Raw genomic sequence first — 27,417 nt, 5'->3', positions numbered from 1 at the left:
TCAGTTCCTCGAATCATTCTCTCAGGGCACCTGCCCCACAACATTGATGATTCTGCAGATGGCTTAGCTGTCTAGTAAGTACCAGTGCATCAAAAGAGTCAGTCCAGTCACAGTTGTGTTGTATTCTCTGGATACTATTCTACATTATTTATTATTTATGTTTGGCATTCTATAATGTGGCATCAACTTCATGGTCGTTTATAGTAATCTTCCGGGAAGGCGTGCGTGGAGTGGGGAAGCAAGTGACTTGTAATGAGAGGGAAGGCTCTAACTTGTTTTGGGAGAAGTCTTTATTTGAAACAGATGTGTTTTTTAGCGTGCTCCCGAAAGTGTGGTTGTATTTGGATAGAATGTTCTTTGGTTAAATGTTTGCAAGGTTTGGAGGTCAGACCAGAGAACATCTGGTTGATAGCACAAGCTTGAAGGGAATTCTCACTTCCATTGGGAGCCAGCATGGTTTTACTAGCATTCAATCAATCAATCAATCATAGTATTTGTATAGCTCGCTACTCACCCAGAAGGGTCTCAAGGCCCTGGGGGAGAGGGGTCCGCTACTGCTCGAACAGCCAGGTCTTGAGTTGCTTCCTGAAGGAGAGATGGTCCTGGGTCAGCCGAAGGTGGATGGGGAGGGAGTTCCAGGTTTTGGCCGCCAGGTAGGAGAAGGATCTTCCTCCGGCGGTGGCTCTGCGGATGCATGGTACAGTGGCTAGGGAATGGCTGGTCGATCGTAACTGGCGGGTGGACGTGTAGAAGGTCAGGCGGTCGTTGAGGTATTTGGTGCCCAGGTCGTGGAGAGCCTTGTGTGCGTGGGTGAGGAGCCTGAACGTGATCCTCTTGCTGACGGGGAGCCAGTGCAGGTCTCTTAGGTGGCCGGAGATGTGGCTGTGTCGAGGGATGTCCAGGATGAGTCGTGCGGAGGCGTTCTGTATGCGTTGGAGTCTTTTCTGAAGTTTGGCTGTGGTTCCGGCGTAGAGGGTGTTCCCGTAGTCCAGTCGGCTGGTGACGAGAGCTTGGGTGACGGTCCTCCTGGTCTCGGTGGGGAACCATCTGAAGATCTTACAGAGCATGCGCAGGGTGTTGAAGCACGATGAGGAGACAGCGTTGACTTGTCTGGCCATCGAGAGGGAGGAGTCCAGGATGACGCCCAGGTTGCGTGCGTGGTCTGTTGGCTTGGGAGTGGTGCCCAGGGCAGGGGGCCACCAGGAGTCGTCCCATGCGGAGGGCGATGGTCCCAGGATGAGGACTTCCGTCTTGTCTGAGTTCAGTTTCAGGCGGCTGTTCTTCATCCACCCGGCGACGTCTTGCATCCCTTCGTGTAGGCTGGTCCTGGCGGCGGCGGGGTCGTTGGTGAGGGATAGGATCAGCTGGGTATCGTCGGCGTAGGAGATGATGTTGAGGTTGTGTTGGCGTGCGATGGCCACGAGGGGGCTCATGTAGCTGTTGAAGAGGGTTGGGCTGAGTGATGATCCTTGTGGTACGCCGCAGATGACTTTGGTGGCCTCGGATCTGAACCGGGGGAGGCGGACTCTCTGGGTTCTTCCGGCGAGAAACGAGATGATCCACTCCAGTGTTTGAAATGGTCAAATACTCTGGCTATTTCTACCAGTTTTGTGGCTGCTTGCAATTATACCTCTTAGCGGAGCTGAATTTGTCTAGTGAAGGCCTGCTAATACTGCATACACGTCACCCATGGAGGAAATCATCAGTGTGGATACTTTGGCAAATACCGTCTTGAAGTACCATTGGTTTTTAGGTCTCGCAGACCTGCTTTGCAGAGCGCATGCATTGTTCGGTCTGTGAGGCTTCTTGTAATCCAGCAGATTTCAGAAGTGGAGTGTAGGCTCCGACCCTTCTTTCCATTGTTTTGCGTTATCGTTGATGCTTAACGCGGGCTTTGGATTGTAGGTGAGGCTGTTTAGTTCCTCCTTGTTACCGACCGGTCTCCTTTTGGCCCCGCCCACCCGGACTGGATTGGATCTTTTACTTGCGGCGTTATACTCTTCCTTCATATAGTCAGTAAGCACTATGTTATGCACACTGTGGGATCCCTCGGTTGCGGGCCCTGGTGCGCAGCACCGTGCCCTGGCAGCCATGTTGTTTGCTCAGGGACTCATCCCTCAGTGACTCTCCCTGCTGCCTCCTCCTACGAGAGTAATACTGAACCCTTCCCGTGCAGGGGGCGCATGGGCTTTCATAATCAACTTTAATGGCAGTGCGGCTCACCTCGTGTTCAGAGGCCAGAGACTTGCTCCTAGGGGCCTCCCTTTCCTCTCCCTCGGAGCACAGGACACCTCGCCACTCAACATAAGCGTGCAGATCGCTTGAAAGGGAGCAGTTGTGCACCGCTACGTGAGCACCGCACACCCTGCCATGTGTACTCCGATGCACGCACTGAGCCCACCTCATCCATAATCAGTAAAATAACATGCATCCCATGTGAACGGGAGCAGTCACCCATTCTGCGAGCGCTGTGTACGTTAACATTTGTGCTCCGATGCACTCACCAAGCACGCCCCGTCCATAAGCAGTAAAATAAGGCACAGCCCTTGTGAACAGGAGCACTTGTGCCCACTCTATGAGCGCCGTACCGCTGCCATGTGTGCTCTGGTGCACACACTGAGCCCACCCCGCCCATAAACAGGAAAATTATGGGCCGCCTCTATGAACGGGATGGAAACTAGGAATACCCTAACCTTTTCTTACTGCCTTTCTTCTGTACTGCCACCTTCCCTTCTGTTTCTTTCAACAACCATATGATTCTCCCCTCGCCGGTCTCTTCCCTCAACATTCTGTTTTCCTATAACTTTCTCTCCCCATACCCTTCTGTCTCCTCAATGCCCATCGGTCACTTTCGTTGCCAGTCTGTTTTTTCCCAGCCTTTCTGTCTGTAATCTGACTCCTGTTTCTCCCCTGCCCTTCTTTCACTCCACTTGCCCTTCTGCTTTTTCCCTTGCCCTTCTGTTTCTCCCCCTGCCTTCCTGTCTTTCCTGTGCTTCTATCTCTACTGCTGCCACTCTGTTTCTCCCGGCCTTTGTATCTTTACCTGTGCTTCTCTTTCACCCCTACACCTTTGTCTGTTCCCCTCTTATTCTGTTTCTCTCCCTGCCTTAGTCTTTATCCATGCTTCTGTCTCCACCCCTGCCCTTCTGTTGCCTCGCCCTTCTGCTTTTGTCATGCCGGTCCGTCACTCCCCTGACCTCCTGTCCAGGGCACAAGTCCTAACAAGCATGTGCAATGCAATAGGTCTCGCATTTACGTGAGTTTAAGCTATTGGCATTGTAAATCACAATGCCTTATATTTATGTTTTAATAACGAAAACAATAATAAAAGGCATTGTCAATAGCTCAAACTTGCGTAATTGCGAGACCTATTGCATTGCAAATGCTTGTATTTTTCTGAGTTGATGTTATTGTAATGGTGCGACATGGAAATATAAGTTGAGATTTCTGTTTATCGGATAGCAGTGTAATTTGACTAAAGGTGCTAGATTTGGTGGGATGTCTAGAAGATTTAGCTTTTACAGTAATTTCTGTATGTTTGAGTTTTTTCTGCCACAGTGCTGAAGTTATGTTTTGTTAGGGTGTGGTATTAATGAGAATGACTACTTCCAGATTGCGCTGGAATGCGCAGATCCGTGTTTTTTTAGAAGCAGTTGTGAGGAAAAACTAATAGCAATTTACATACTGGTGAATTGCTAGATCACCCTTAACACCCAGTAAAATAGCCATTGTTTCATTGTAAATGTTGAAAATGGTTTAAATAATGCACAGTAGATGAGATGTGGAACACAGGATCTAACTTATTCTACTTTGACAAACTATTCAGATAGGGGGTGAAACAGATTGGTACATGCGTGTAATATTTGTATAATACAAACCTAGCTCAAAAGGCCGTACAGGGTCAAAGGCAAGCGTAAAGCATAGAAGGGTGAACTGGTTATGGGATTATTCCTTTATTATCATGTTTTTTTCAAAGAGGGATGTCTTCAACTCTTTACGAATTTGAAGAAGCATCGAGGCGTTCCTTAATGGATACAGGATCCCATCCAAATCCTAAGTATATAGTTGGAAAAGATGTGCTGCCTTGTTTTTTCTTTTTAACTCGTTGAGTGCTCATGGCGGCTCCCGGCATCATGAGTCACAGTTAGGTGTGTGCTCATGACGGTCGTGAGCCGTCCAAACGTTGCCGCTCCGCCCACACGGTATTAATTCCCCACCTGTGCGAGAGAATTAATCAGTGGGCGGAGTTCGGACGGTTCCAAGCCGTCATGAGCACACGCCCTCTGTGATTTATGATGGCCGGGAGCAGTCCTGGGTACGGGAGCGCCACGCCAAACCCCGTCCCCTCGCACTGCGGCGGAATTTACTCAGCGGCGAAGGGTTTAACACTTAGTCTCCAGTCTGATGAAGGGTTCATGTGCGGGTGTGCAGAGAGCTACCAGCACTTGTCACCTTGTCCCCAAGATGATTGGAGTGCTGGTCATCCTTTGAGTGGGTCTGACTCTGGTCAAAAATGATAAACATGGTGGTTAACATGCCACTGCTTGTGGCATGAAAATATCTGAATACTACTTATGTACATTTGCCTGTGCTTGCAGGCAAACTATGTTGTTCCCTTGCTCGCTTTTATTGAGCTCAAGTTTACAAGTATCACAAGTTCAGCTCTACAGAGAGTCGCAGTGGATGTATTGAATGGTGAGTACGTCCCCATCACTTATATTTACATACCATTATCCTACACCCGGATCTACGGATCCTTGATATTAAATGAGCATTCTTGCTCAGCCTTTCATAGATGCAGCTTAGCAGCTATAAACTATGGTCTTGGGGGGCATATGTATGAAGCCTTTTTTCCTGTTCGCAAATGGGCCAGTTCTCAGAATTGGCAAGTTTGTGAATGGGAAAAAATAGGGAATGGCGACATTTGTGATTCCCTTTTTTGCGAATGCATTTAAGGACTTGCAATTCCTTCAATGCAATGCAGGAAGCACCCAAGTTGTGCGATTTTGCCTTAAGAAATCACAAATTGCCACCAACTTCAAGATAGTGGTAATTTGTGTTTCCTTTGAAAAAGGCACTTTTTTGCATTTTCAAAGTGCCATGTGTGCCACATGTGTACACATACATATTTCAGGGGTGCAACAGGGTGTCCTTTTGACACCTTTGCACCCTTGAAATTGCATTTGCAATTTGTGAGTCCCTAATGGGAACTCGCAAATTGGGAATGCCTTCCCATTCATTCCTATGAGCATCTAGGCCCATAGGAATGAATAGGAAGGTATTTCTTAATTGCGAATCAAAATTTGCGATTCGCAATTAAGGAATATTAAGGAATCGCAATTATTATTGTGATTCCTACCTACATTACATTTTGCATGTCCTTCATAGCGATTCGCAAAAAATCGCTATTAAGGACTCGCAAAACGTTTTTTTTTTAATACATATGCGCCTTGGCTACTTCAGATGGGACAGCATATCAAAGAGGGCAATTGTGCACCATTTCAAATGTTGTCAAATGTTATTAGACTCCTGCATCGTCGCCGAGGAGTCTGTTGACCCACACCACTCTTAACAGCCAGAAGAGCACACTCAACATGGAATTGCTGATCACTGCACACAAGTGGTTAAAGAGGGGTGCAAACGTCCCGTGCCCAGTACCAGAGATGGTACTGTCCACAGAAGTCCACAACGTTGGGAAGCTAAAGGAGGTCCATGTGCCTATTCACCCTGATGCCTCCACTTTAAATTCCACAATGTCTTTGCAATTGGTGATCCCAATTGAGATTGTGGAGAGCTGATGAAATAATTTTTACTCAAGGGCACTACTTCTTTGAAGTTGACAATCTTATTTAAGGCTTCCCACACAAGTGTTATGTCCGTAGTTTTGAGAACCTGGAATCCGAGAAAATACAGCCAAACAAAATACAGCTGGGATTCATCAGAAATCTCCCCAGCTAGCCAATACATTGCATGCAATTTGCAATACGGAGAACAGGTAAGCCGCACCCTTTGACAGTCTTCAGGCCTTGAGATGAGATCAAGGTGACCCTCAACTTCATCTGGTGGAAACCTATGAGACATTGAAGGGGTCACAAATTCAGAGTAGGTGATAATCCTTCTTTTAGGGCCCAGAGAGGTGAGAATCTTGTTAATGCTTTCTCTCCCGCTCACCTCCTCCAAGTCTAAGATGCGTTAACAGTAGGGGAGGTTAACTCCTCTTTGACAGGCTGTCTTCTGTAGTGTGCAGTCTAGCCATCCTTTCTCATAATTAACAGGGGACTCCTTTCTCCAAGCAGTTCTAAGAATCTTTACCCAGGTTCAGTGTTTAGCTTGATAGCAACACAGCAGTCAGCAGATCGCCCCTGGGACAAAGTCTTATCAGCTACACAGATGTTCATTTTTCTCTCTTTGATAGTCAGCATGGCTGTAGCACTGAACTGTCCAGGTAGACCAGCTCTTATCCACATAGGTGACAAAAGTGCTCCTATGCACATTTATTTATTTTTGCAGTTGGCTCTCTTATATGGACACTGCGCCAAAAGCAGGTGGCAGTTGCCTATCCTCACAATTCCTACCTTTGACTCAGCAGCAAACTACTCCCAAGTTCGGTGACAAATGCTCCCTGATGCAACCCAAAGCCATCCAAGAGCAGCAAGCCAAACTCAGTTGTGCAGCACAATAGCTTGGGCCAATTCCGATCTGTGTCACAAGATCGTCTTTCTCCGGTAAATCAGAAGCAAAACTGAGGGACTAGTCAAATAAAGCTTATGAAAATAAAGTGAGGTTCTTTGATGTCCAGATTCTCTTGATCTTACAGTGTACTTTCCAGAAACCAGCCACTGGCTTTAGAACCTCATGTCAAATCTAGAGTCGGTGCTTCCTCGACTTATGTGGGTCATTGTGCGCTCCACAGGAAGTTGAGACCTTCAGATGTGCTGTGCTGCAGATATACAACATGAGTCCAGCACCCCCCGGGTATCTTATGGCTTGAGGGACAAGACTCTGCAGTCGAGTTGCTGCCAGTAGGCCATTCAGAAGTGCCAACCAATGCAGACAAAATCACTTGCTGTGGCGCTGGACGTTCCATCTGCCCCTGTGCTACAGACCTTGCCTGTCCGTTCCTCCATCACGGCACTCGTTCTGGCTCTGGTTTTGGCTCCAGGCCCAGATTCGGATCTTTCTCCAGCTGAGGTTTGACATATACAGTTTCTGTTATCGCAACGGTAGAAGCGCACTCCTTCAGCTCCTCTACCTTTGTAGCAGTACTTTAGGAGGAGGGAGGCTATTTTTGGGTCGGACTCAGATAGAATACATGGTTTTCACACTACCCAACATAATTATGGTGTGTTGAGAATGACGAGGAGGCAGAGAACTTATTGTCCTTTTTTTAAACTGTGGCTGGCCTATATCTAGATTTCTAGACTGCCACTGGCCCACATACAGCTCCAGAATTTGTTCTCGATTCCCCTTCGGGGGTTCTGACTGCGAAGAGTGCCTCTTACACTGTTGTGGTTAGGAGGGAAGCAGAAGTTTTTGAGCTGCCCCTGCACTCTGAGTAGAATAAGGTAAATGTGCTTAATGGAAGTTTGCAGCCTTGACCCTCTACTGATAACCTCTATTACCCCTCAGTAAGGCTCTAATTTATCTAGTTGTATCAACCTGCTCAAAACCCTTTTCTGCACAGACTTCTGCTAGGCCCTATAGACCCAACATTGTGACCCTATGATTTTGCCACACCATTCCACTTTATAGGGTCTTTATGTACTGGCCTCCAAATGCAGGGTGAACTTTAATGCCTGTCCTGCAGCCACTTCAAATAAGCAGTCCAAAGGAGGGGATACTGTGGGCAGAAACGTTCTTGCACTGCGTTCTTTGAATGCCATCTGTCTTTTGGGTCACACCCTTTTAGACATCGCAAGCATTGGGAGCAAGACCTCCGACCCTTGGTCTCAGGCTGGCTCTCTCCCCAGCAGCTCCGCTCTACTTGCACTGCCGCAGAGCCCTCCAGCCTCCTCCTGGGAGCAGTTCGAGGCCATGGTCTGCCTCTTCGCTAAGTCACCTCCGTGGATGCCCGTTCTTGCCTCGACTCTGCCTGATACCATTTCCTTGGTGGGTCAGTTGTGTTCTGTGATTGTTTTTTGGTTTGTTGCCTTTATGCCTTGCTTCTTGTTCCCTGTGCACGCTCTTTTTCCTCAACGTCCCCCTTCCTGCTGCTGCTGCCCCAGTCCACACCCGTTTCCGCTTCCCAGCTGCTTGTCCCTCCCCTACTTAATGGAGGCAAATGTGCTGCCATGCAGCGGATACTCATAGTGGGTGGTCCGCTGGCGCACTGAATGCAAGCCCGTCTGCGCCCCGTCCACAACCAGCGCCAGGGATCCTGGATCTCGAACCATCCACCGCTACAATGCAGCATCCCTCCTCGCACTCTAACCCCGGAAGAAACAAAACTGCCAGATGGTCACGCCGAATACGACCCACTGCCAAATCTCCTGTGCCAGACCATCATCACCACTCCGGCCCCCAACACCCCCGAAGCCCTAAGGTGCATCCTTCTCAACGTGGGCTCCTTGCACCGACACACTGTGGAAATCTGTAACCTCCTGGACCTCACGCGACATCGCCTTCTTCACGGAAACCTGGAAAATAAGGATCTGCCTTATTGTAGAGGGCCTTGTGATCACTACTGTAGGAAGTGTGTGAGTGACGGAGGAGGAGGAGGAAAACCACATGTGACGCGCAAGCAGAGCCAGCCGTGCTGTCCCGTGCGGAGTGAGCTGCGGTTGATCTCCCCGGAGGCAGGTGGCAGTAAGGGAGACGTGGCTGCGGGGGGCCGCAAAGTCTGATAAGACGCTGACAAGGACTTTGAGGGAGAAGCGGGTAAGCCCGAGTGTTAGTCCAGCAGTCTAGCAGCTTACAGCGCTGCCCTCTATCTCCCTCCCATCTATTGGGTTCCTTGCTCTCCCAGCCTGCACTCCGGTAGATGCTCACGTTGGAAGCCTGTTGGAAAATCGGGAGCACAGCGGCTTGGGCTGTGCTTTGGGTTGTGCGGGGGAGGCTCATTGCATAGCACCAGGTGTCCTAGAGTGCACCAGACCCCACAGAACGCCCCAGACCCCCCCAGAGCCTGCGGCGTCCCAGAGCCACGTGGGGGGAGGGTCAGAAGAAGGACAGATGGGGGACAGATGAGGGCCAACAGCAGACTGTCTACTTGGTGAGACTGATCACACAAGCTGCTCACTGCATCACAGCCAGTACTTAGGAGAGCATTTAGGAGAGAAAGGTAACATTAGCCTTCAAAACTGCCAAATTTGAAGCTCCCCTTGAAGCTGCTCCCCAGTCTAAGAAACTACGAGAGATTACAGTCCTGGAGACTACAAGAGATCACAGTCCAAAAAATATTACTTGCAAACTGTTGGAAAGTGGATTATTGGTAGGGGCAAATGTAGGTCTGCCACTGGCAATAAGGCCACTAACACACAATAGGACTCAGCATAGGTCTTAGAAAAGTATTCCTTTGCCCAACCCTTGGTAACGTGGCTGCGAGCAGACAGGCTTAACTTCAAAGACAGGTATGTAAAGCATTTAAAAACACAATTTCAGTAAATAATTAAGACACCACACAAAATAATAATACAACACCAATTTATAAAAATAGGTAATATTTCTATCTTTTAAATGACACCAAAACGAAAATAATCCACTGTAGGGAACCAGAGGTATGAATTTTTAAAGATTAGTCACTTTCTAGTGCTTAGAAACCAACCGTGCCCCTTTAAGTCATTTCGTTTTCTCTGTCAGGGACACACCTTTTATAAATTGTTCTGAAGAATTCTCACCACTGTAGTGGGCCGCCTTCTTCAGCAAGCGGGGTCCAGTTAGAACACCTTCCTGGCGTTCTGCTTGCAAGTCCCAAAGTATCCAACACACAATCCAAGGTTCTGGAATCTCCAAGAGGGTCCTTGAAAGTGTGAAACTTCAATTTCGCAATCCACTTGAACAAAGCCCTTACAAATCCACTGGTACTCCAGGCTTTGAATTCTTTGTGGGGCTGTTCAGGTGAGCTCTGTTAACCTGTAGCTTGCAGGGAGTTTCCACTCTTGAGTCTTTTGGCAGCAAGGTAATCCACAGGGCTGTAGTTTCTGAGGGTGCAGTCTTTATAGGTCATGCGTTGGAGTTCCTTGCACACAGCAAAATCTTCAGCAGGGCACTTCTTGCTTCATTCAGTTTCAAGCAGCAGATCTGGAGGGCTCTGCCCCTCTCAGATACTTATTCAAAATTCTCTGGGTCAAGCACCAGGTCACTGCTGACCAATGAGAGCAGGGCAACTCCTCCTAGTTATGACCACGTCCGGTGGAGTGTGGCATTAGTTCATCCCAGAGTCACCATCCTTCCAAATCCATAATGGCTGATTTTCCAGCAAGGAGGTAAGAGGTGGCTAAACACTCCCCCTGGGATATCTCATTTCCATGGACCATCCCAGTAACATCTGCAAATACCTTTCTTAAGCCCTCTGGGTCACGACTGTCATACTGGACTAAAACCCAGGCCTCCCCTCTTGCCTTTGAAGAGCGTAGTTTACGACGCCACCTCCTGGCCTGGCATTCCTATAGAACAGATCACTGCCCTCCCAGCAGCCTGGCTAATCCACTTAACTCTGACCAATCAGGGCAGACCACTGAAAGGATGAATTTGGACTTACAAACAAGAAAGTCTCATAACTTATTGCAATATATCGTTGGATTTAATACGACCATTCTGGGAAGTCTTTGAATGGTCCGGCTAGTCCTCTCCTATCAATATTTATTAATCAATCACTTACTACCATGTTAACCTATGGGCCATGGAGTTTGCAATGGGGAAAATGACTTGCGCCACTTTTGTAGCCCCAGGGCTTATAAAACCATATTTTATAAGTATTTCCCTAATTTCTACCGGACCCCCACCCCCTGTGCAACTAGGGGAGACTTCAGGGGTTCTGAATCTGCAGAAATATTGCAGATCACCCTTACCCAATTCTTCCAGCATCAAAGTCGAATTTGAGTACCTCTTTAAGACAATGTGGGGAGTGAAATGTAAAATTTCACTTTACCCAGGCTTCTAAAAACTCATTTTATAAGGGCGCTCCTTATAGATAACCGACCCCCCACCCCTAGGATACCTAGGGGTGACCCTGGGGGTCCCTAATATGCAAAAACATGGTAGGTTTTTAATTTTGAAGGGCGACATACAATGGAGGCATGCTTATTGAGGAGTAGACCTGTGACAATACCCTTTGCCTCAGCTGCAAAGACCTTTGGGACAGAAGGATTTAAACGATACAAGCCCTGAGATAGGCAAGGACCCACTGTACATCGTGATGAGCCCCTACGGGGCAATGAGCCTAAGGATAAAAGAACATCAAAAAGGATAGCTCAACGGTAAACAAATGCTCCAAAATTGACCTCCCACCCCAGCCTAACTCACAACTTACCAATTCTTCCAGCAGTTCAGACCAAATTACTGGGGAAAAGGAATTGGGAACCACAGAAGACATAAAAGGCACGAAAGCCAGCAATCCAGACCAAATAACCCACAACCAAGTCCAACAAAAGCTTTTCCATTCTTCTACCGCTTCGCAGGGAAGGGGCACCCCAGCTCAGCGAACCGACATTAAAGGATCTAATCAATTAGACTCCGATAAGCTCTGGGAATCCTTACTAGACACCATGCAGCTCTCCATCAGGTCAATGCAGTATCATTCTGACAAGATGTATGTTCAATTATCGATCCTTAATTCAGTGGCTATCCATATCTCAAATATAGACAGTAGACTAGCAGATCTGAACAATTTGATCAAAAGGGCCCAGGCAGACACACAATTTTTTTCCAACTCACTGTACCTGCTTTGCCATTGTCGATAAACTCTCTATCCTTCCACAGGTAATGGGGGATATCCTGGCAGACATCAGGAAAATATCAAAAAGTCCAAGCACAAATCCTCAGGAGGCCCAAACAAAAGGGCCCTCAACGGGATCAACCTGCAGCCAGGAGGATATGGCCAACATTGAAGGATTCTTACAACGAAACACAACCAGCCAAGGACCCAATTGTTAGACCCTTCAGCACTGTCTCAGAAACTGCTGATCAAAAAAAGCGAGGTTCCTGGCGGCTACAACATACCAGAGTATAGAAGGGGCTCATAACATAGTCACGACCACCACTCTGAGAACCTAACACAAATAAAATTAGAACCAGAATCCTCAGAAAAGACCCAGGCTGGGGGGGGTTTCGGTGGGGGGGGGGGGAGGGAGAATACCAAACACATAGCCGCAAGCAGAGGAGAAAGGGAAGGAAGAAGATGAAAATCATAGTGGAATATTTCCATTTAGGTTGTGTAAGACCTGGGACAAAAGGACAAGCTGTCAGCAAAACAACTGAACTAGTGTCCCAAGAAGAAGATAAGAAACTGAGCCACTGGATCATTTCAATATTAGGGGATTCAGAAATTAAATTGGATAAGACAGTTGAAGAAACAACAAGGCCATCAATAAAAACGTCAGATAGAAGCACAAAGAACGTAAGTACCAGAGCTTTAGCATTTTCCACCAATAAAAGATGTGCAGAGGCAGTCATCTGTGGAAAAACAGTAGGAGACAATAAGCCAAACCCTTTGATAACTCCAACATCAAGGGACCTAGATGCTAAACTGGTGTTTCCAGCGGCTGAACTTACAGGGCCATCTGTAAATACTTCAGATGAAGACAGAAAAAATGAATGTGTAGGAGCTTCAGTAGACTTCATTAAGAAAAAAACCTGAAGCTACAGTTAGCTCAAGGGGAGCAACTACAATCACATTGGATGACTGCAGTCTCCGAGCAGATCCTTCCAACCCTCGACTCGATGAGGAACTAGCTATCTAGGCAAAACTGTTAACAGCCAGCCAATTACAACCTAAAAAAAATCAGTTTTGTTTATCCCCGAATATAAATCTAGAGGTTGTGGGAACATCCTTAACAGAGAGAACATTCAACATTTAATCCAAGCAATTAAAAACTTGGCGGATATAAGTACAAATGATCTGGAAAGATTAGCAACACATCAAAGAAATTTCTGACAGAGAAATCACGAAGACTACCTGGTCCGCAGAAGAAATAGTGAGGAGGATTCTGGACGAAGAACCCCAACTAAAAGCGTGGGCAATAAAAATACTATTCTATCAAAGGCCTCGCTACCCGGATCCATTGATTCCAAATAAGAGAGCAAGCAATGGTAGTTAACTCATCAGCGGGCCTGCAGCCACAATCAGTACTTAAAGGCGTGTGCAGTACGGATGCACGACCATCAGAAAAAAACGATCAACATCGAGCAAGTAGGTCGGAAGATTGGGCCTGGCTAGCGAGGACGGTAAACCAACAAGATGAGAGTACTTGACGCAGGATAAAACAACCACCTCCAAGCAATCATCCTCTACGAATCTGCTCCTGGAATATAAACGGGCTGGGCAATAAAACATCGTATAAAGATCTTTTAATTTACTTTCAAGGCGTCGATCTCATCCTGCTACAGGAAACATGGTTAGAAGAACCTTTTCATTTATTTGGTTTTAAAACCCATCTCACTCCAGCAGTGTAAGCCTTGCAAATTTGACCATCCAATGGGTGGTCTAACAATGTATTCATCAATAAAAACAATAACAGCGATTGAAGATATTGACACCTCTACATCCTTCACCAATGCAATCAAAGCACTCGGAGTGAGCATACAAGATGGAAATATTATACAGCAATTACTGCTCCTAAACCTCTACATACATCCTCGAGACAAATTTAAAGGAGTCAAAATTCTGGAGGCAGATATCACTAGGCTCCTCTCAGAAGAACTAATGTCAAATCTACTGCTGACAGGTGACTTCAACATGTACTTAATGGGGACACAGATGAGGGACGACCTACTCGAGTAACAACACACTGCCTGGAATATTCCTTGTCAGGAGCTGAGCACCAAGAAGCATCAGCCAGTACTTGGTAGGAACTTCGTCAAAGAATTGGAGCACCTACGTTTTGTGCCACTAAATGGGCGCTTCCAGGGAGATCGCCCCCGGTGGCAACATTTCACAGTACAAGCACTAGCTTGTTAAGAGTTACACCTTTGTATCTTTACCATTCTTCAGTAGGATTACAGGCTTCCAAGTAGGGACCCAAGATCTGGATCACCATAGACCAACCTGCTGAGGACCGAGAGAGAGAGAGAGAGAGTGAGTGAGTGAGTGAGTGAGTGAGTGAGTGAGTGAGTGAGTGAGTGTGTGTGTGTGTGTGTAAGATCTGGATCACCACTAGACCAACCTGCTGAGGACCCACTGTGTGTGTGTGTGTATATATATCGAAAGAAACACTCCTGGTTTGCATTCTGCAAGAACAGAGAAACGGACAACTTACTTTCTTCTCCTTGAAGCATGTATTTTATTCAAGAGATATTTTAAAGTAAACTGCTGTGGAAAAAATCTAGACGCGTTTCGGCGAACGCAGTCGCCTTGCTCACTGGAACAGGGTGATTAGTGACCCAACAGAAATTTAAATACACCATCAACCAATCCTGTGCATACAGATCACATGGCTAGTGGATAAACATGAAAAACAGACTTTGTGATTCATGCTGTATCTAACAGAGACACTGGTATGTACCAAAAATACGAAAACAACAAAATTTCCACAAATATTACAAAACTGGTTGAAAAAATTTCGACATTACTCTGATTTTTTTCGAATAATACCTGTACAAATACATAGGGACAAATTATGTTGGCGCGAGTAAAGCAGTGACAAATAATTTTAACCCAAAAGGAAAAAAGATCTAAAAAATGCAAAATACATTGATTCAGTACATAATGGCAAGAACAAAAGGACATTAATAGCTGCATAATACATCATCCCAATTAGTACATTTGAACTTGCGTTTTTCCATGTATTGTTCTTAAATTCTTATTGCATTACTAAACTATTCCCAACACTATCCCTTTCATTGATTGCTAAATATTGAAAATATGGCCCATACCCCATCTGCACCATGGTCTCCATAAAGTGCTAGTGCTAAAGTGCATATAAAAAAAAATTCAATTTTATAATTAGATATAAAATTGTCCTGTATTAACCCCAACAAGGGTCATGAAGAAATATTGGACAAATTGTACAATAACCACTAAATCCAGCTGGGTTTAGAATCATGGGGTTAAAGTTGGGACGAGAAAAAGACTGTAAGGAGGCAAAAGAATCTGAAACGGCATTGGGTCAATCATAATTTATCATTGATATAAATAGGTATTAATTCATAGAATAAATATCTAATTGATAAATATTTTTTGTGATACAAAAGTTTGTGGGCAAAGCTGACAGATATAACTGATAAAGTATATATAAGGACATATATGGATGGCCAAACTTGGATCCATGTAGGGTATATTGAATCCCTAGTCATTCCAGAGACAGTCAATAAAACCGGAAATGCGTGCAAATAAATAGCCTAAAACCAACAATTCATAAAACAAGTTTCATAAATTCATGGTCATACGCACATAAACCGACCACAAAACCGACATAAAAACCATCATAACTAAAAGGACTAAAAGACCAATAAATATCAACTATATTATAGTAACCTCATAAAACCAAATAATTCATATATAAACACAGCTATGCAGCATACAGGTAAGTAGATCCAAACTAAAATTAGATAACTGCCCTATAGATAATGATACAAATCTTCACATATATTAAGACCTCTCGGACTCTTGGTATCTAATTCGATGATGTACTTTGTTTCCAATTGTCTGAGGGTCTTTTCTCTGTTGCCGCCCCTCTTGTTCTGTGGGAAACTGTCTATCACGAAATACTGCAGAACATTAAGATGGTTGTTGTGTTCTGTTTTTACGTGTCTTGCAACAGGGTATGTAGGTAGGGACCCAAGATCTGGATAACCACTAGACCAACCTGCTGAGGACCGTGTGTGTGTGTGTGTGTATATGTATATATAGGGACCCAAGATCTGGATCACCACTAGACCAACCTGCTGAGGACCCCAAGTGTGTGTGTGTGTGTGTGTGTGTGTGTGTGTGTGTGTGTGTGTGTGCGTGTGTGTGTGTGTGTGTGTGTGTGTGTGTGTGTGTGTGTGTGTATGTATATGTATATGTATATGTATATATATATATATATATATATATATATATATATATATATATATATATATATATATATATATATGTTCAAAGGTGCTCTGCTGCAAGAACGCACTCCACAGCAGGTAGGAAAAACCTCATTTATTTAGCAATCCAAAGTGGCATTTCTTCCGTAATTATTTCTCTCCGCCGACGCGTTTCAAAGCTGTCTGCTTTTTCTTCTGGGCGTGGAGGCTTTGCAGATGCTGTCCCACGTGTGTTTAATTCACTTAAATGGCATTTAGTGTGTCGCTCAGAAACAAAAATATATATATATATATATTATTACCTACTGGCGATAGCCAGTAGGTATATATAGTTAGGATTTTTTCTCTATGGAAGTTTTGAAAATTCTATGTCTAATAACTTTGGCGTTTGTGGACGGAATCGGCTGAAATGTTCAGGAAAATGGCACATTTTGTTTCTGAGCAGCCCCTGAAAATTTGGGGGGGTTCCGTCAAGGGGGGGCCGAGAAAAAAGGGGGGTCCCAAAACGCGTTTTTCCCATTCATTTTTCCATAGGGCCTTTGGCCTCACTTTTAGCTCGAACGGCTGAATGGATTTACACGAAACTTGGCAAAATTATAGGGACTGTTAGCCCGATGTGCCTTTGCTGGGTCTCAATATACGTGCTCCAGTGGATTTTGAGAAATTAACGTTTAAAAAAACAGATATATCTGTGACAGCATCCCAGATAGCGCTCCAGATCGCGTACTTTTCGCGTAACGGAGCTTTGCGTAGCGAAGCTGATTGGCTCTCCGGTGTCTGTCAACATTCTAAACAGTCCGGTGCGGCCGCCATCTTGTCTCTCGGTAGGATCGAGAGACAAGAGGAGGAGAAAAACGAAGGGGGAATTTAATGAAAGGGGGCAAGGTAGACCCCTCTTGACCCCCTAGGAATGATGTTGGGGTTATTAAAGGGTCCCGTGGGGCAAATAATAAAAATTTGATTTTTCGCGGTAGAAGCGCTTCTCGGTTCGCGAACCGGGTCGCAAACTGGTAGCGAAACGTGAATTCGCCATTTTGTGTTTCGATTTAATTAAATTACTAGGTATAAGGGGGTACGGGAGACGTATCCTGACCCCTTATGTTTCCTGAGGGTGGCTGAGGAGGCTCATATATGTTGATACATGTCTTCCAGCGGCTGTGCGTGAGCGTTTTTTTTTTTTTTTGCTGCGTGACGTCTGTTAACGTTCGATTCGATGGAAATCAGGAACTGTTGACCGCCATTTTGTCACTGCGAGTAAATATTTTGTTAAAAATAATTGTTATAAATTAATCCGTATTGATAAACATTGTCTGCGCCATCTTGCCTTTTTTGCAATGCCATACTTTTGTTGAGCACGGCAGCCATTTTAGATGCCTTGACCAGACCCACTCTCTGCACGCCGCCGATCCTCAGCATGGCTCCCCACCCTCGCAAGCATCTTCCCCACGCACTGGTCACCCCCGCTCTCTCTCTCATGCATGGGCCAGAAACCTCCTCCCATCTGCGCTGTTCTTCTCTGAGAATCACACCCTGTGCCCGCCCGACACCTCCCTTTCACCCTATTCACTACCGCACCCTCTGACACTCCTCTTCCTCTGTGTCCGATTGTCCAGGCCGGTCCCAGGCTATCACCTAGCCCTGCAGATGTAGTTTATGGCCCCAGCTGTAGAGAATCACCCCTCTTCAAAGGAGTTACAGTAGATCAAGGCCCCCACCCGATGAGATCCGTCACACCACACGCGTTCCTACTATCTGATAACCATCCTGTATTGTGCTTGGAGAGGGGATTCTCACTGTGAGGGTGTGTGGGTCCGAGCCTGAAGCGGAAGATTCCAGGGATGCCTCTTTGTACATCAAAGTTTTTACAATTATGTGTCACATTAAAAATATATAGCACTCCAACAAAGTAGTAGGATTATAACACTTTAATAACTTATAAATATATACAACGCAACAAAAACAGTAAATACATTTAAACATTTTTTTTGAAAAAAGAAGCAACAATGGTCAGTAGCTGTGTTTTGTGCGAATAGTCCCAAGGCAGCACAACGTGCTGAGTTCTGGACGGCACCCAGGTGATGTTACCTGGGTGCCGCACTGGCTTTTGGTATCCTACAATGCAGCTCCGAAAAACGGTGTGGGGCGTCCCGGGGGTGGCCTCGTCAATAGCGGTCTGTTGTGCGAATAGTCCCAAGGCAGCAGAACACGCTGAGATGTGGATGGCACCCAGGTGATGTCCAGTAAGTTGCCGCACTGGTTTTGGCATCCTACAATGCTGCTCCGTAAAACGGCGTGGGGCGCCCCGGGGGGGGGGGGGAGGCGGCGTGAACGGGCCTCCCCAGGTGGAGGCTCGTCTGCTGTACTGGGGCGCCCCTTTACCGTTTCAGTTGCCATTCCGCCCGCTTTTGCTACACTGTGCCTCATCCTCCATTCAGCTGTTTATCGCCCGCTCTTGCGGCTACAGCGTCTCGCTCACCATGTAGTTGAGTTGCGCCCACTCTTGCGGTGCAGCGATAGGCGGCTGCCACAGGACTCTTAAAATGGCGGACGGCTCTTCGGATTTGGGCCTGGTCCACTAAAATGGCCCTGGGACACCTTGGAACTCGGACGTCCCCTGAGCCTTGAAGATTTTACAAAAGTCTTGGGGGACCCCGACTCCTGCAGGCTTCCGGTGGGGAGCGGCTGCCATGATTGCTTGCGGAATGACCACGACGGAGCCACGAGATGGTGGTGCTCTCATGCTGACGCCAGCTTCAGTCTGAAACATCCAGAAACAAGGTGGGGCTTTCATCGTTTGGGAAAAAAAAATGTTTTAATCCAATGAAAAGTGTTATTTTTAGGTCATATGATCAAGCCTTCCATCATTAGGAAACCAAAAGTAAAATGAACCAATGAAAAGTTTTATAAACAAGTCACATGACCTGTTATGCTTATGTTACGCGCTACTATAAAAAACGTAGAAAATCCGTTGGCACGTGAGGCGGCGTCAGTAGCGGACCGATGTGCGAATAGGCCGAAGGCAGCACAACGCGCCGAGATCCAGATGGCACCGAGGTGGTGTCCAGCAAGTTGCCGCACTGGTGTGACCATCCTACAATGCTGCGCCGAAAGTCGGCGTGGGGCGCCCCGTTGGCCTGTGAGGTCGCGTCAGTCAGTGGGGGCTGTTTGAGGATCTGACTGCATTGGAAAGCAATGTGATGCTGTGCGTCGCCCCCAAGATGAAGGCTCCTCGGCTGCAGTGGGGCGCCCCTTGGTGTTTCACTCGCTATCCAGCTGAGTTGCGTCCGCAATTGCGGCTACAGTAGGCCGAAGGCAGCACAACGCGCCGAGATCTGGATGGCACCGAGGTGGTGTCTAGCAAGTTGCCGCACTGGTGTGGCCATCCTACAATGCTGCGCCGAAAGTCGGCGTGGGGTGCCCCGTTGGCCTATGAGGTGGTGTCAGTAGCGGACCGATGTGTGAATAGGTCGGAACCAGCACAAGGCGCCAAGATCCGGATGGCACGGAGGTGGTGTCATAGTTGAGAGTTCTGAGCAGCGCTTGTAACACTGTCTGAAGCTTATTTGCACCTGCTGCAGCTTCACTATTGCCCTGGTGTGGCCAAAGATCGCCCATGACATAGGCGGCCGGCTCCCGGGGTCCGGCGGAACTTTTTTCCTTTTCCTTTCTGCATCTTGTCCCACAATCCGTTTGACCTGAAGACACGACCAGGTCCCTGAATGTGTGCAGGGGGACGCTATTGATTGAATCAAAATGGCGGCTTCACACAAAGCTGACTCAAGCGTTGCTGCTGATGCTATACAGACAAAAACTGGTTTTCAGTTTGTACATTCTTCAGGATTTTTCCATCCAAGGCTGGTTGAGAGTTTGTAGAACAATGGCTTCAGATCTTGCCCTCCCCTCTTTTGACTGATGGTTCTTGTTGCCTATCTCTTCTGTTGTCATTTGAGATGTCATCAGTGATGTCATCAGTGATGTCACTGACCATGTCATGAATGATGTAATATGTGACATCATCAGCAGTGGGTTGCGGGTGCGCGATATATAGTTATTGCATCTAACTATATATGCGAATTTCTATGGTTTTGTGCGAGTAAATTAAGGTTTTGTAAATGCTAATCCCTAACTATATATGGGCTAAAACCTATGGTTTTTTCAGTGAATATATATATATATATATCCGAAACGCGATCTAAGGCCAGATCCAGTGGTCCGTCTCCTTTGTTTACTTCGCCGATCGATTGGATTGGAGGTGGCTTCGGGAGTTTTTTATATACAGCTTTCGTTTGTATGGATCGGCGGTCCCCCGGGACATTGGGGTTTGCTGGTTCGTGCTGGGCGAGTGCAGTTTGTATATATATATATAATAGCTTCATTGACGACATCTGCACCCTCCTCGACCAAGGCCACACTGCAGCCCTGAATCTACTGGACCTATCAGCAGCTTTCAACATAGTCTCCCACCACACACTCGCAGCCAGACTACATGACGTTGGCATACAAGGCACCGCCCTCGATTGGATCAGATCGTTCCTCACTACCAGGAGCCAAAGGATCAGACTGCCCCCCCTTCCTCTCTGAACCCACGGAAACCACAGGGATCATCACTCAGCCCAACCCTCTTCAACATCTACATGGCTCCCCTCGCCACCATTGTCCGACTGCAGACCCTCAACATAGTCTCCTACGCAGACAACACCCAGCTCATCCGATCACTCACCAAGGCCCCCACCACCACCAGACTCAACTTCCAGGAAGGTATGCAGGACGTCGCAGCCTGGATGAGCAACAAGTGCCTAAAACTCGACTCGGAGAAGACGGAAGTCCTCATCCTCAGAACCATCCCTTTGGCATGGAACAACTCCTGGTGGCCCACTGCCCTCTGCACCCCCCCTGATGATTACGGATCACGGCAAGAACCTCGGCATCGTACTCGACTCCTCCCTCTCAATGAATCAACAGGTCAACGTCATCACCTCCAGCTATTTCAACACCCTCTGCATCCTCTGTAAGACCTTCAAATGGATCCCCTCGAAGTCACCCACACACTCATTACCAGCAGTCTGGACTACTGAAACGCCGTCTACACTGGCATCAACAAGTCTCTACTCCGCAAGCTCCAGACAATAGAGAACACCACTGCTAGACTCATCCTTGGGGTCCCGCGACATGAACACATCAGCCAACACCTACGCAAGCTCCACTGGCTCCTCGTCGAGAAAAGTCACCTTCAAGATACTCCCCTATGCTTAACAATGCCTACACAACACCGGACCCCAATACCTCAACAACAGAATCACCCTCCACCTGCCCAAACGAAACCTCGCTCCACCAACCTCCTCGCGGAAACCCAGTGCATCCGCATAGCCAGAGCAGGGGCAAGCGCCTTCTCCTACTTTGCCGCCAAGACCTGGAACGAGCTCCCCACCAACATCAGATGTGCCCCCTCTCTAAACACCTTCAGGAAGGCTCTGAAGACCTGGCTCTTCGACTGATATGGAACTGCTGAACCCCCCCACCCCCCCCCCCCCAGCGCCTTGAGACCCTCACGAGTGAGTAATGAGCTTATAATTCCCATGATTGATTGATTGACCTGAGATTTTTCCTGCGTGTCCTGAAGAACTACAAGATACCTATGTACAAACGTATCAGGAGGAACAAGACGCATCTAAACAGGTTTTATGTTAGGGTCTGAACACAACACATGTAGGGGGATAACAGTCTCGTTATCACGCATGCCTTGATTCTATGCCCAACTTTCATTGATGGATATTCCTTATGATGTGACTTTTTGGAGAAAATAAGTGTTTCTGAAATACTACTGAGCAGCATCAGGCGAGGTATGCCTTGTTACTCTTAGTTGTAATCCCCAGCCCACCAATTCCATCATCAGTACAAGTTTCAGGGTTACTCACGGGCCATACATTATGCCAGCTGCAGCCGTCCTCACCCATCCATTACCTTACACAGACCTATGATAGTGCTAGAGGCAGAAGTAGTGCCAGGGGTCGAGAACAGCAGCTGCAGCAATGCTGTTCACCTTTGTCTCCATTCAAACACCTGTAGTTTGCGCTCAAACATGATCTGGGACTGGATGGTTGGTGGCTTAGACATTTCCTACCAAACTGGCGCTAAAATCCCATGTGCATTGCCTACCAAGCTGGCACTCAAATACCTTGGTCTATTAAGCTCTCCATATAGTCCAAGTTAGTTATGCTCTTCTGTTTCTACACACCCCAATTTAAATTCCCCGTTTAACACAGAGGTAAGCGAACCACACCAAGATCCTTTCCCAGGAAGTGTTGATGTAGCAGTGAATTGGCTTTTACTCTCGTTGCTTCATAGTTCCCAAAAAGGATGGGAGCTTTTAACTCCTTCCTCAAGATGAAGAGTTTCAAGATGATAACCATGGTAGGTTCTGCTGGTCTTGAACCACAAGTAATGGATGATGAACATACTTACATATACGAGTTCTTCAACCCCACAGGATTTCTCTCTGCTTTGACATGCGATCCATCTAATTCTTGGTCACCATCTTGCCTTTTGACCTTACATTGGCCCCTCTAGTCTTTATGAAAGTCATGTCAGTGGTTGCTGCCTCCTTTTGAGGCCAGGGTCACATGTATTCCTGTTATCCCGTTCATCTGACCGATCATCCACGCCTGGGTTTTCCATCAGCAGATTCAAATTTCATCTTCAGCCCTAACAGAGGCTGCTGTTTATAAGCACCATATTGGGCATGTTTGCTTTGAAGACTATTGTACCTCCTCAGCGAGTCTGGTAAATTCATTCTATGACCCCAGTGTTTTAAACAAGAGCGCCTCTTTACCTGGACCGTTTTGCATTTTGTGTGCTGCTGATACCCAGTGCTATGTGGCACAAGCGGTCCCTTGAACGGAAGCTGCATCCTCAATGTGCCTAACATTAGGGAAACCTGTTGGACAAGACTTGTGCCTCTGACGACGCAGCTCAGAACCTTCTGTGTTGAATGACTGGTACAAATTTGACCTGCAGCACATTCTATATATCCTCTCTGGAAATCACTGTGGTGACAGATGTTTTTTTGTTTTGGTTGAGATGCTCACCTAGGCAAGTTGGAATTCAGAGGCCTCTGGTTTCTGGTGCAGCAGCGTTATCACATACATCTTCTGGGTAGCCATGCCGTCCTGCTGCCTTGCAAGATCTTTCTGGACATTTCAGTTCTGGTGTTGAGGGACAACACGTCTGCCATGTGGTACTGCAACAAGCTGGGAATTCTGGGGCCAAAAGCCCCCGTCTGGATACGTTTAGGGTGTGATTCTAGCTTGCACTCCTGAGAAGATCTCTAGCCCTTTCGTTAGGGCAGACAAACTCAACAAGTGTCATCTTGCTGACCACGAGTGGCATCTACTCCCAGAAAGGGGGTCAGAGGGGTATTATGGCATCTTTGCAAAGTTGGGAATGCTCTTAGTACGTCTTTTTGCTGCCTCCGTTAACACTCATTGCCCAGTGATTCGGCTTTAGTTTCCCTCTAAAGGGTCTCTAGGAGCTGTGATTTGTCTTTTTTTGGAATTTCTGATTCCTGTATACTCTTCCATCACTGCCCATGATATTAAGGGTGCTGGTAAAAAGTAAATTTGGACATTACAAGGCTCATTCTGATAGACTTCGACTGGATTTGTATAGTTTGGTCACCCGCTTCTTTATTTTAAGCATATGCTCTCTTCTTTACGAGGATCTGCTGTCCTGAAAGCAGGGCAGGGTTTTACACTCGCTCATCCACATTGTGTGGAGATTAAGTATCCTTTAGGTGTAGTGGATATCATGCTGACATCTTCATGCAGTTGGCAACGTCTGTCATGCAATTGTGGAAGTTGGTCTTGGTGTTGTTGGTGTCTTCGGATAGGGAGAGGAGGAGTTGTGTGTTGTCGGCATAGGATATGATTAGGCTATCTGGTTTTAGGTTTAAACCTATAATAACTGATAAAGCCCCATTGAAAGGAAAATAGCCATCACCGGTGTAAACATCTAAACACTGAAAAAACACCTTCGCAACCACAAAATAAGTGCCATTCATAGAAAGGAAAAGATGAGTGATAGTCCTATTTATTTCTTCCTGAAGGGTCCAATACATTGTGACTTTGTTATACAAAGTAGCATCAAGAAAGACTGGGCTAACGTTATTCTGCTTGAGTTTTGTTGTTTAGGGATGTCACTAAAACATTGTCGCTTCTGCATTTTTCAATTTTGTGGTCTTTGGTCTAAAGATGCAGTGTTTAGAAGCATGTTTTAAGTCTTATTTAGTTATTTTATAAACTGTCGAGAATCGGGAAATATCAAAAACAGTGTTAAAATGTTGGGTACATTTGATTTCACTGATAGGTAAAATGGCTGGTTTCATAAGAAGGTTTCCTAATATGTACCATCACATTTACCCACAGACAGAATGGGTGAAATCCTTTGATACATCAGCCCCCTTTTCTAGTGAATCAGTATTGATTGTAAGAGGATTGTCAAACACCCCAGTCTTTAAAATTTCAATGCAAGAAGTAGCGACGGGTATATGTGAAAAGAATGTTGTCACCAAACATATGAGATAGTGGTGAAAACATTACACCAGGAGTTTGGTAACCATGGAACACAGTGTCACTTGAAATGCTGCTGAGAAAGTTCCTTCCAAGTTCAATAAAGATTGGAGTGATAGTGTTTGTATTTGCAGTCATTCAGCTACGTATATGAAAAAGTTGTATGATGGCCTGTCAAAATCGATACCTGAGCTGAAGTGCTTCCCTGTAAGAGATCCTGGTCACTTGCTAGATGGTATACTGAAAGCACCTTTACAATCTTCAGAGTTAATGAAGAATGCTATTCACTTTGTAGTCCATTCTGGTGCAGTAAAAATATATTTGGACATTATATACCCTGTGCATACGCTACCTATACACATGCACTATCAGTGCGGAAAGCAATAATTAAAATTTAATTTAAATTCCATAAACACCGGAAAAACACTGTTTCTGTTTTTAATGCTGAGAAAATGTGTAACCACTGATACCACTGTTTTTTAAGGTATTGAAAAAACTGAAACAACCCCACCAGAATTTACCAAAAATAGAAACTGAAAACAGGAAAGCCTCGATATGATATTGAGTGTGTGGGTTTTGCTGATGATAGCCAGAAATAACAGGAGTGGTATGAATGGTGTGGCTCTTTATATGCCTACCTTCTTTTAAAATGACCAATGAGATTTTGCTAGCCAAAATCTCTCAAGATCTTGCCGTTAGGAGATCACTTCCAGTAATCTTAGTGTTGGGTCTTTTTCTGTTGAATGGGTCTTCCTGATCCTAATGCTCCAGTAACACTGAGCATCAATCTTGAAGGTTGAAAGCTGGAAATTCACTTTCCCATGCAGTTTCTTCCTGCAAAAAGCCCATCTGTCTCTTCTTGCCCCTACTGACACCACAGGCATGGTTAATGAGTTCGCCATATGAAGGGCCTTAGACCCCCCTCCCCTTCCCCCAAGACATGCAGCACATAAAAGCCAGACCTGTTGACTTTGCCAGTGCTTTGTTTGTTTGGGAGCTACCATTACATAATCTACAGTTTGTACATGTTGGCTTTTAAAAAGAAGCAAGACTAAATACTTCTCTAACAAGAGAATCTGCCTTAAAGTGTACGATCAGGAACCCGGAAATTCAGGCCAAGAATATCAAGTGCTTGTCTGGTGACTAAGCTGTTTTACCTGTTCTTTAAATATTTTACATGGGAAACGTCTTTCATATGCTTGTTTACGTTTTAATGGCAGTTTTTACTGAACGTGTCGTACTTAATGGATGCTTAAACTAATTACGTGCTCTTAATTTGGTATGTTCTTTCGTTATGGGAAAATAAAGTTAATAAGTAAGTACTTTCTAACACGCGTATGTCTCTTGATTAACAAAATAATGATGACATTGCTCTGAAGGTAATTGGATTCCCAGTTTGTTTTCTGTTCTTACTGCTTATTTATTATGATTGTTCTTTTCAGGGCTCCGAACCAACAGCGTTCTCTATATTCACACAAGCTATTATTGGGCAGGTGGGATTTGTAGATGCCGAATTTTGTACCACTTGTGGGGAGAAAGGAGCAGAAAAAAGATGTTCTGTCTGCAAAATGGTAAGATTTACTGTGTGTCATCTGGCAACTTAAAGGTACGGAGAGTACAAATATAAACAAGCACTGGCGCATCCAATAGGTGTGATTGAGGCAAGTGTGCAGTCTTTTATTTTTCGTGTTCTTTCGAAAACACAAGCATTATGCAAAGAATTGGCAACAAAATTTAAATATAAAGGGCAGGCCCAGCAGTGCTGGCACAGAAATGCACTCTTTTTCAGGGAGGAGTGCACATATGATCAAAGTGCTGTCTCTGACAGCGTAAGATAGCCTATTGGTTAAGTGAACTGACCGACTGTGCTTTGCTGTGTGGAAGCAAAACTTGAATGATACTTGAACCGACCATTTGATGAAGATGTCTGGATGAAAACGTATGTGTGTATTTATGCGGGTATGTATTTGTGTATTTTTGTTCGGAAAAATACAGGCAGGTGAGCGAACTAAAGCGGTCTCTAGACTGGACCTAAAGTCATTTTCTATTTCTCTTGTAATGTATTGTGCTACAAAGTTTGGGTAAAATGAAATTTCTTAGCTTACAAAAGAACTAGAAAAATCCTATCCGTCCCATTCCCAGTTATTTTTACACCTCCTTTTGACATTTTATAAACTCACATTTTCTGCTGAGTCTGTCCTAGTTTTGGAATTGCACTTTAACTCCAACCTTCAAATCACTAATGTTACTGAAAAGGCTGCTTTGATCAAATGTGGCGTTGTCATCATTTTCTACCTCTGAAAAATGTCTACTGGCTGAAAATAATGTGTTGGGTTGTTGCCGTTGTCCATGCAAGATGTGATAATACCTCTACCATTGGCCCAGAATTACCTTTCAAAGCAGATGAAATGCTAAAAAGAAAAAAAGTGGCACCTGGTTTTCAATGTTTTTTTTTGTGGAGAGGAAAACAGGACCAAGTCAATGATTCTTGCCCCTGCCAGCATATTGGTACTGGGTATTAGTGCATCCATGTGCTAAGATGTTTCTTGTTGGTTGCTCCAAGACAGAGCCTCTCTTTTTTCTTTGCACCAACACTTTCTGCAGCAATTATTAATCATTACTGTCGAGAGGAAGGACTCCAGCCAGGATGTGCTTTCTTGGTGGCATTTTGTTGGGTTGC

General features: G+C 45.7%; 1 protein-coding gene across 2 annotated transcripts in view; it reads left to right on the top strand.

Annotated features, from left to right (window-relative positions):
* Positions 1-27,417, top strand: part of ANKMY2 (ankyrin repeat and MYND domain containing 2) — a 125,804-nt gene that overhangs the window by 52,239 nt on the left and 46,148 nt on the right. For both annotated transcript variants that reach the window (XM_086941970.1, XM_086941969.1), the window contains exon 8: positions 26,180-26,308. In XM_086941970.1, the coding sequence (XP_086798096.1) occupies positions 26,180-26,308 (129 nt within the window). The remainder of the gene's footprint in view (positions 1-26,179; positions 26,309-27,417) is intronic.

This window comes from Lissotriton vulgaris, chromosome 10, assembly GCF_964263255.1.
Source record: "Lissotriton vulgaris chromosome 10, aLisVul1.2, whole genome shotgun sequence".
Classification (NCBI taxonomy): Eukaryota; Metazoa; Chordata; class Amphibia; order Caudata; family Salamandridae; genus Lissotriton; species Lissotriton vulgaris.
This window is presented reverse-complemented; position numbering and strand designations above follow the sequence as displayed.